Consider the following 10823-nt stretch of genomic DNA (forward strand, 5'->3'; position numbering starts at 1 on the left):
TGAGATGTCACGCAAAGTACGCAGAGAACGGTTCTCAGTTCTCTGGACTTGTTCGATGTTTTCTTGTAGTGCAGGTCCCAAGAGGTGCAAGGTTATTTTAATTTGGATAATACAATGGCCAACACATTTTCTTTTCGGGTAATTTAGAATACTCTACATGACCAAGCCCAGATTTTATTACCAGATCTTGAAATTGATGCTATGTGCTAGGAACATTTTAACTCGGTCTTTACCGCGACATCTAAATACGGGGTCAGGACTTTAACCGCACAGTTATGAAGCCAGGTTTTTACTGTTAATACTTCATAGTTACCTTATGAAATTGCATAGAAGCACCTTCAAACTGGTTCAAAATTATCATTTATTTATTATACATTGTTAATGGTTTGCATCTGCCCCTAGACCTCACGCAACACTGCCTTGCTGACATGACAGGACGGAAAATGCGTGCACTGTAAGTACCTCCCGTTGTCCCATACAAAGCCTTAGAAAAGTTTTCTAAGGCTTTGTATGGGACAACGGGAGGTACTTACAGTGCACGCATTTTCCGTCCTGTCATGGCTCAACACATGGTCGGTGACTAAAAAGAGGCGCTAGACTCATTAATAATGTGGGCTCTAACGTTTAGATGTGAAATTTTTGGTGATCATCTTCAGACAGTACGCTGGAGTTCCATGCCTAGGGAGCAGAAGACTTGGAACATCAGGCATCATTTAATCGCTCCGAATTCCCTTGAAAGTGGTGCTTAAGTCGCCATAAATCTGAAATATAAGCGAGAAGTCACTAATTTCTGTGCAATGTGTCATACTTTTTTGTTCCTTGAATATTAAACAGAGGGCCAGGCATTTCAATTCGGGGATGTATTCTGATTAGTAAAAAATTATTCACTGTTTGCTACGATGTTAACTACTTCAAAAAGAAATCATTTTGTGATTCGTTTCGATTTTCAAACAAAGGAAATAAACTTAAATTTCACACAATAATGCTTCTCAATCAACCGTGAAGAAAGAGTTATTGTTACAACCCATGAAAATGATTAATTTTCCGAAAAACTTGAAATTAACAAATTTGTTACTCTTCTGTCTTCAAAAGGCGCATAAAGACTGACTAAAAAGCAACAGTGACTGTAAATCTTAGACGTCTCCCGACTAAAATCACTGGGTGTGCACTGAGTGTTCAAGGTCCCACATGCTTTATCCTCGTCACCAGTTACCCGTTCTTTTAGGCTCGTTTCTCAGGGAGGCCGCAAAAACTGGGTGGAACACTAGATTACCCCCACAGAAACTGCTAATTAGCTCGCGAATAATGTTCCACTGAGAGTACAATCTGTGATGTCGATAGGTTTTTCGAAAGGCAATAAGTGTTATTTATGGATTTCTTTACAAATCGTACAGTAGCACCCTAAGCAAAAGAAAATCACAGAAAGAAAAAAAATAAACCATCAGAGAGGCTGTAAAACGAAAAGAGTCACACCAATGCTGATTAAATTTCATCATTTCTCGGGAAACCTGGCCTCAAAGCCTGCATTTGATTAACGTATTTACTGCCATCGTCATCTTTTTCAGACTTCAAAAGCGATGCATAGCGCGCGAATTGTCAGCTGACATGTTAGTATTGCGGGCATCGGTGAGAGGCATGTATATATTTGTATATTCCGACCGAAAAAAATTTAGCAAAATAAAGCCGTTCTTTACTGACTCTCAGTCTGGGTGTGTTCTTAGTATGTTCTTGAAATTTTGGTCAATCTCAGCCTGAACTTCCTGATGAAAAAGTTTCTTATAAAAACATAGAAAAGTGTATTCACCGGCGCCCTAAAGGTTGTTCTCTTCCTCTTTAGACGGCAAAAGCGATTCATATGCACGAGAATCTTCTGTTGACATCTTAAGATTAGTGAGAGGCATATACGTATTTTCGTAGTCCGCAGTCTTTATCTGATTGACGTACTCGTGTTCTTTCCCATTATTTGTCTTTATTGGCGTGTACGCGTGTGTGTAGGTATAGGAACAAGCGCTTGACACTTGGGCATATACAGGAGTCTGGGCACGGTCACTAGGCACCTACGGGAAGCACAAAGACAAAACGTGTATAATCAATACAAGATTTATTAACTGATTTGTGAACGAGGGCAATGACAAAAAATATAACCTTATCATTTCTCTTAAAAGAGGTGAAAGACCCTTTGGGGTACTAATCAAAGTTTCATACGGCGATGATAAGCCCTGGGTCCAGATTCTAAGCCTTAACTCTTTCATGAAAATGCTGAGGAGTTCAACAAGTACTGCAATATCTACCTGGTTAAAAGGATGTGTGAAAGATAGGTGATAATGGCTAACAAGGTATGAACGCTCCACCGACACCGACCTCCACTGACCTCACCAGTTCCATCGACACGTTATCAGCAATACACTAACGTAGATCTTTAAGCATAATTATGTATTAAAACAAGAGATTATCATCTCTTGTATCCAGTGATTATACACCTCAGTGTCAGTGAAAGTTCTGGATCTTTACCTCCACCTCGGTGATGAATAACTGTTAATTATTCGAAATCAGTGAAATCTTCCCTTACTGAATGAAAACATAAACATACCATCATCGCAGGTGGAGACAGCTCAATTTCTTCATAATCATTTCGGGCAGGTTCTTCCGTATCTTGATCGTGTAATCAGACAATGTAATCGGACAGTTAAAGGGACAGTTAACACATCATGCTGTTGCCTCGCATTTCGCCAAGTTAACTGCCGTTTTTTATGTCTAGTTTCTTTTTTCAAATTTTTTCATAGTTTTGATTAATCAGTCACAGGACTTCGTGTCGTCCAATTCTGTCTGCAATCATAGTCGTGAGTAGCGATTTTGTTAATCACTCGTATGATTACAGACCGAATTACACTCCACTTATCCTATTACCGTCATTAATGAGGGAGATAATGTGGTCGTGTGGATTCAATAGCATAGTTTTATTTTAGACGAGCGCAGTTCATCGGAGAGTCTTGAAAGCAAAGCTAAAGCAATCACAATGGCTCACCAGAAGAAAAGGACATCGGTAAACTGTCCAAATTGATTGGATTGATTTGTGCAGGGCCCATTTTATGTTTGAATAATAAACATAGCGAAGGGAAACAAAACGACGCAGTCCTGGATTAGTTTAGACACTTGATTGAAAGTACCCTTGCAAGTTAGAGATCATTTTATATCTTCAAAGTAATTTTGAACACAAAATTGTATTCTGAAATAGATTGAACATCCGAATTGAACGAAATTCTTCTCTTGCCATCCATTTATTTTGAAAAGGAATTGACAGGTTATGATGCATGTATTACCTTTTTTCTGGCGTCTCTTCCGTCGGAATGACCAAGCAATACCGAGGATTACTACAATGACGAAGAGCACTGTCAGAGATGAGATTAATATCACCCAATCAGGTCCCTTGGCCGATAGAGCGACGGTGGCTAAAAAAAAAAAGACTCATTATCATAATAAAGTTCGGATATAACGCGCGCTGTCATTGGTTGAAAGAACGTGCTCTATAAGACTATAGAGTATAGAGCTGAGCTAAAGCTGTCACGCCATCTGCCAAATTGTACTTTATAACATAGCGCGCGTGCTTGCCCTGTATAAGTCCTATTCAGCTGCTATGAACAAAATTTTTATTTACGCACGCCCGTGCGTAAATAAGATGACGTGAGCATTTTATTTACCTGGCTTCAGAGTTTACGTCCTGTGAAGCTGCAGTGCAGTTTTCCTTCTCTTTGAAATATGGAAGAAACCCGCGAAGAACTTCCCAATTTTTTCTATCGACATTGACCTTTTAGTTCCTTATCCAACAAACAACAAAAATAAAGCCGGGCATCATCCACTCAACGCATCGGAAAGGATATCAGAGCAAGCTCTTATTTTTTCACTCGAAGGGCGGCCGATGTAGTTTCTGAGGCTTGCTTTACTGTGATGACCGGAGATCGCCATAATGAGCGAGCCGCGATGGACTTCAGCATGATCATATTCGATCAGACACCGTCATGGTTAGTATGAATTTTAACAGATATGCCCGTTTGGTTATATTTTTCATCATTTCTGCTTTCTTCTGTTTTGTTTTTGAACACTGAACTTTATATACTTTACGAGTGTGGGCTGTGTTTGATTTTTATTACCATACGTAAGCTTGCAATCTAACTGAGCGTGAAAATCTTTAAAACTCGGAATGTCTATTTTGTTTTTCCTTATATTTTTTCCTTATATTTTTCCGTATATAGCGTTATATCCGAACTTTATTATAAACTCTCATAGAGCACGCTCTTTCAACCAATGACAGCGCGCGTTATATCCGAACTTTATAACAGAACAGAGCACAGTCAAGGCTTCTCTATTTGTTAAATAGAGCTCGCTACACAAACGATGGCTTGCTCTATATGGCTGCACCAAAATTTTACAACGGAATGAAAACAGATCGTTACTCTTTGTATGATCTGCTCAATTACTTAAAATCTTTTCATCATCCAACTGAAAAAAATTTCATTTGACCTGCGGATGAAAATCAAGTAAAACAATGTTCCTCGCAGATGAGCTGCAATTTTACCAAGTACAGAAAATAATTTTCAGGCTTCTTTTCTGTAATAGCAGTAGTCGCTCCGTAGAAGATGATAGCAGCTTAGTTGGTTGTAGCACACGCCGACTGACTATTTAACCGACCGACCGATAGACAGACTTTTTTCTGGGAAAATGTCAGTGACATCACTAAAAGTGAATGGATTAACGATAACTAATCCACTGGAGCTATCAAACGAATTCAACAACCATTTTGCTAATATTGGTCCAAAACTTGCCAGTGAGATAGATTTTGATAGTAGTAGCTATAAACGATATCTTGCCGGTACAGATAAACGGTTTGAGCTCCAACCTACTAATCCAAATAAAGTATTCTCACTTTTAAATAAACTAGACAAGTCAAAAGCAACGGGCCTTGACACAATATCTGCTAGGTTTATCAGGGAATGCGCTGACCTTATTTGTGTGCCGATATGTGATATTTTCAATCAATCTATTAGCCAAGGGAAGTTCCCAGATGATTGGAAATATGCAAGGGTTACACCTCTCTTTAAACAGGGTAACCGCGATGATGTCAACAATTACCGCCCAATACCGGTGATTCCAATAGTGGCGAAAGGGTTTGAAAGGATAGTTTACGATCAATTGTATGCCTATCTGGAAGAACATGATATTCTATATCAAAATCAATCAGGGTTTCGTGCTACTCATTCAACTGTAACAGCATTGTTGGAAGCGACAGATTCTTGGGCATATAATATTGACAACGGGAAAATCAATGGAGTCATTTTTCTAGATTTGAAAAAAGCTTTTGACACTGTTGATCATCAGATCCTCCTATCGAAATTAAACTATTATGGCATACATGGCAAATCTTTCAAATGGTTTCAGTCATACTTGGAAAACCGCACACAGAAATGTTCTGTGAACGGGTCGCTGTCCAGCAGCTGCTCATTAACTTGCGGCGTCCCCCAGGGGACCATCCTCGGTCCACTATTGTTTTTATTGTATATCAAAGATCTTCCAAATTGTTTATCAAATTGTGAGCCGAGGATGTATGCTGACGACACACACCTTACATATGCGGGCGGTGATCTTGAGAGTATACAGCTTTGTCTGAATGAGGACTTAACAAACGTTTTCAACTGGCTACAAGCGAATAAACTCACACTGAATATGACAAAAACCGAATTCATGCTAATAGGGTCAAGGCAGAGACTGGGTACTCTCACAGCTTCACCAACAATTAGAATGAACAGCACTCAGGTGAGCCAGGTTACTTCTACAAAATCGCTTGGTGTGATTATAGACGATAGGCTCGATTGGCATAGTCACATCGAAAAATTAACAAAAAAGATTGCCTCTGGTATCGGGTGCCTAAAGCGAGTCAGGCATCTGATCCCAGCATCGACCTTACATCTGCTTTACCAAGCTTTAGTAAAACCTCACTTTGATTACTGTGACATTGTCTGGGGTAGCTGTGGGATAACGCTACGAGATAAGCTGCAGAAATTACAGATTAGAGCAGCCCGTGTTTTGACATTTTCCAGCTATGATGCCGATGCAACTAAGCTACTTGAATTTTTAAGTTGGAAAAATCTGACAAGCCAGCAGGAAATTCATAGAGTTACCATGGTTTTCAAATGTCTGCACGGGCTAGCTCCTGAATATCTTAATTCTAAGTTTAAATGGCGTAACTCTGCTTATGACCTCAGGGACTCTGAAAATAAACTCAATGTTCCTCTACCTCGCACTAACTATTATCGAAAAAGCTTTAGCTATAGTGGAGCCACATTATGGAATAGTCTTCCATGTGATATAAGGAACACAGAGTCTCTGGGGTTATTTAAACGCAAGATCAATGCCACTCTATAACGCACGGCATTCACGGAAAACAGCTTTTAAATATTAGTTAGTGTTTTAATTTTTAAATAGTTTTAATTAATGTAATTGCTGATGAATTGTTTCGTGCTTAAATAAAGATTATACTAGACTAACTGACTAACGGAAAGACCGTGTAACTAGATAACGGACTGGTTATTTGTTAACACGCTTGATGAACTGACCGATTGGTTGATTTAGTGTTTGATTCTTTTATGATAAAGCACTACGTGCCATACGGTTTCAGATGAGCTGGTTGTTTTTCTATCTCTGGAAAAGTCAGGTAGATATGAGTATTTTTTAATTTGTATGCCGTATATAGCTTTTGGAAAGGTTCTTGGGCAGTTGAAACACCGACACTGGGGATACAACAGAATTAGCACGAGAATTATGAAGGTAAACAATAAAATAATTTTCGTATGTCTCACTTCCAGTTGATGTGGTGCTACTAATAGCACTTGCGCTGTATTCCGAGGTACTACTTGTGTATCGAGGGTGTGTAGTACTTGGAACACAATAAACTGCTGGGGGAGACCTTCCTCCCAGTGGCTCTGTAACAATGAAAGATAGGCATTACTTTATTTGACTAAATACATCTCAATGAAATAAAGATTGACCAACTCTGCAAGTCTAATAATAATTGTCGAACCAATCACATAATCACACGCAGTATAATAGGACAGGACTGCTAAACGCAGTTCACTGCCATGTTACCTTTATTAGACACCCCTTAAAGAATCATTTTAACCATAATGAGGTAATAATTTAGCCAAAGTATACGAATTGAAAACTGAATTTAATTTTTTTTTCAACTAATGCAATGGAAATTGACTATTAACTAATTTCACATACTATTTATTGCATTTCCACATCAAAAAATTAATAATTAAATAAATGAAAACAAAAAAAAATCATTAACATAAATCATGAAATGTTGATTTACTTTTGCTGCTTGTGGTGTCAAACCGCATTACCGAAGAAACCGTTTTTCTGAAAGCGGTCTCGACCAGACGGTGAAAAGAACAGATAACAAAGCTGCAAAGGCTTCTCTCGAAAATTTAGGGGAAAAAACCTGTAAGGGTTGGCGAAATGCCATAGAACCAGGAATGATAATTTTCTTTTAGAGATCTGTTAACTTACCTGAGTTGAAGATAACTTCGCTGATTAATATCCATTGTCCTCTGTAGGTAAAGTTGAACCTTACAGACTTCCCGACACGGCGGCACAGGTCAACTGTAACATTGCAGGTTATCGATGGTGATGATGATGGAATGGAAATTTCCTTGAGTTCTTGCATGAGATCAGGTGGAGAATCATTCGACATTGTCTTATCAAACCTCATTTCAACTCTGGAAAACAACTTGATGTGTGTCTGGTCTTTGACGTTACAATGGAAAGTAGCTGAAGTGAAGATTCTTTTGTTCAAAAAATCAAATATTATGTAAGGTTTAGGGGTCTCTTTCATATTCCAGCCAATCCAACCCAATCGATTATTTACTGTAAGATTTTCACTGGCCAATCGTCCATCAGTAAGCATTCCCAATCCAGAGACTAGACGGCGGCCTTCAGTCAAACCATCATAGCTTGAATCAGTGAAGTTGTATCTCCCGTCCAGGGAGTTACCTTGAAGCATCTCGTACGTGACAATCGCTAATTAAGTAATAAGTGGAAATGTCATGTTAGGCTTTCATTTAACAATGACAGTAACTATTCAGGAAATGAGATTTCGTGATAAACTCGTGATAATTTGTTTCTAAAGAATAATATATATGGACATATTAAAGTTCACATGCCAACCAGGTGGACAATCAGACATGGTTTGATCCTAGTCTGGTTTAAAGATTTAATGGATGTAACCGAGAAGTTACAATTTACAGACCAAACGTTTAGACACTCCTGTCTAATGCCTTCATCAGGGGTGATGAAGGCACCAGACGGGAGTATCGAAACGTGAGTCTATGAATTGGAACTTCTCAGTTACATTCATTTAATCTTTAAACCCGCGGAGTAGCACCAAACCATGTCTGATATATGGACATGAATAAATACAGTAAGATTGCCCACCATACCCCTAAAGCAGGTACAGTGACCTGTTCTTTTTTGGTTGTAGTTTTCCAAACCGACATTGGTGAGGATCGTTCAAGGAGAGTTTTTAAAAAATCGTTTCATAACATTTTTTGTCTGATGAATCACTTCAATGGAAAAAAATTTCTATGGAATATCAGATGGCTTGCCTTAAGCAATTGATTTTTTTTCTTCTATAGAAGTTATGATATCATGTAACTTATAAATCTTATTATTCAATTTCAAGTCTTGTAAAGCACTGTTGGATATTCTGTAGAAACAACACTTATAAATCATTTATATTATTATTTTTATTAAGTGGAAGTTAAAAGCTTACCGCTTTCAATTTGACAGCCAAGAAGCTCAAACCTGAGGCACACCTGTCTGCGAGGAAACTTTATTTCAGGTATAATTCTTATTCCGTCAGCTACAAGTGGAGGTTTCAACTCCGAGAGGCTATTTCCTTCAAAGACCTGAGACATATTGAAGAAATGCAAAATGGTTTCCGTGTTTACATAGCCTGATGTAAACACGCGGGAGGTTGGGAGAACACGAGATAAGCGTAGGAAACCACGACGCGAAGCGTAGTTGTTTTCCAGCTTATCGAGTGTTCTCCCAACCTCCCAAGTGTTTACGTCAGGCTTTGTAAACACGGAAACCATTTTACATTTCTTTTATAATCTAACTAATGAAAGAGGAACGAAAACCGTGTTTATATACGCTCATGTAAAATGTTTTATGGCCAACAGAGCGCGCGTACTATTTGAATTATTTTATAAACAACAACAGTGCATGATGCCCAACTATAAGCCATGAATAAGCCGTAAAACATTTTCACTTGCTCACCATTCAATTTTTCTAAATACATCTCGAGACCCACGAGATCTCAGTTACACCGGGAAATATCCGGTGATATTCCTCAAGCGATATTTACTATTTCTGAAACCTTACACGCGATTCGATAAAAGCCTTGTTTCATAATTTTCACGGTAGGTGGTAAAGTGTTCTGTTGTTGTTCTGAAAGGATTCGCTCTAACGAAGGGCCAACGCTCGAAACGTCGGCTTTAAAATTTCGTTACGGACGCCAATTCATATTATAAACTCATTTTATTACATAGAGAATAATGCATCGGCGCGCGTAGATATGGACTTTTCCCTCAAGTGTTCAACCAAATATCGCACGGGTGAACTAGCCATACTCGTGAGATATTGAGTTCAATACGAGAAAAGAAATTTCATCAGTATACTTTAAAAGCAACCCATTACTATTTTGCTCATTATATAAACACCTTAAGCATTTACTGACTTGACAATTTCGACAAACGAGCTCGATTGGATTTGCCAATCATTCTTCAACCTGACGGGGTGGCGTGAGAGGCGAGTGACGTGTCAGAAGCTAATTGGCAATATCGGACATAGGTAAATTGATGTAACGTAATTTACGCTGTTACGGCTTTCCTCAGGGCCAAAAATTCTTTGTTAAAAACGAAGTTTACATAATGAGACCAAAGATGTGGCAATGCCCCCACCGCACCACGGTTTCCTTAAACGTACCCCTGAAATCGAAATTTGTTTGCTCACAAGTTTGAACAAGTCGAAATGTCGACGTCTCACTAAACTAACCCTCTCAATCTCTTACACGTAACAGAACTATTTCCAGAATACATGACAAGCTTTGCTCTAGGAAAAATTCTCACCAGGGAAGCGTAAAAGGATCCATTGGCTTGTCAATGTTAAGCGAAAGGACTCATTTAGCAAGTGAAAGTGAGGTGTTTGGCTTCAATCGTGAGAAGAGATGTGTAAACAGTAATTATCCACATTATGGACTCTGGGGATTCCAGCAACGACACTCGATGTATTTCTATGCCTTTTACGCCTGAAAAAGGCTTACACAACACCCGCGGCGCGTTCGGTCGCTTCGAGAAGACCTCAAAAATAATGAAAAAAATAACTACAAAACGGGCTCTAAGGTCATCTCAGGTAAGTAACCTAGAATATTCAGGATATTTGCTTTTTTCCATCCCCGGAAGATAAATATTATTGTTTTGATCGATCGTGAAGTTCAGGTCTCAAAAGTGGCTCTGCTTTCCACCAACAGACGGCAGCTAAAAATCTACAAGGAACTCAAGTGGTTGACATACAAACATTTGCACAAGGCCTCAAGGAATGTTAATTTTTGTAAGCGAGGTAAATATGAACAATTTTTATTTTTTACAACAATAATAACCGAGTGACACGTACTATGAGAATTATATTTGCCATAATGCTGCATTTGGATGAGGCTTGCAAGGATTCCTCGAAATGAATGGCTTAAAGATATGTACCTCATTATCTTG

At 38.7% G+C, this 10823-nt stretch overlaps 1 protein-coding gene across 1 annotated transcript; it reads right to left on the reverse strand.

Moving 5' to 3' along the window:
* Positions 1-569: 569 nt before the first annotated feature.
* LOC149035503 (uncharacterized) lies at positions 570-8955 on the reverse strand. Its single transcript, XM_089191924.1, has 7 exons — positions 8825-8955; positions 7564-8073; positions 6852-6974; positions 3321-3449; positions 2591-2652; positions 1805-2057; positions 570-761 (listed from the first exon to the last, which is right to left on the reverse strand). The coding sequence occupies exons 2-6, from the start codon at positions 8054-8056 to the stop codon at positions 1812-1814; spliced, it is 1053 nt and encodes a 350-aa protein (XP_089048050.1). The 5' UTR covers positions 8057-8073; positions 8825-8955; the 3' UTR covers positions 570-761; positions 1805-1811.
* Between the last annotated feature and the right edge of the window lie 1868 nt (positions 8956-10823).

This window comes from Pocillopora damicornis, chromosome 13 (genome assembly GCF_964200805.1).
Source record: "Pocillopora damicornis chromosome 13, jaPocDami1.2, whole genome shotgun sequence".
Taxonomy (NCBI): Eukaryota; Metazoa; Cnidaria; class Anthozoa; order Scleractinia; family Pocilloporidae; genus Pocillopora; species Pocillopora damicornis.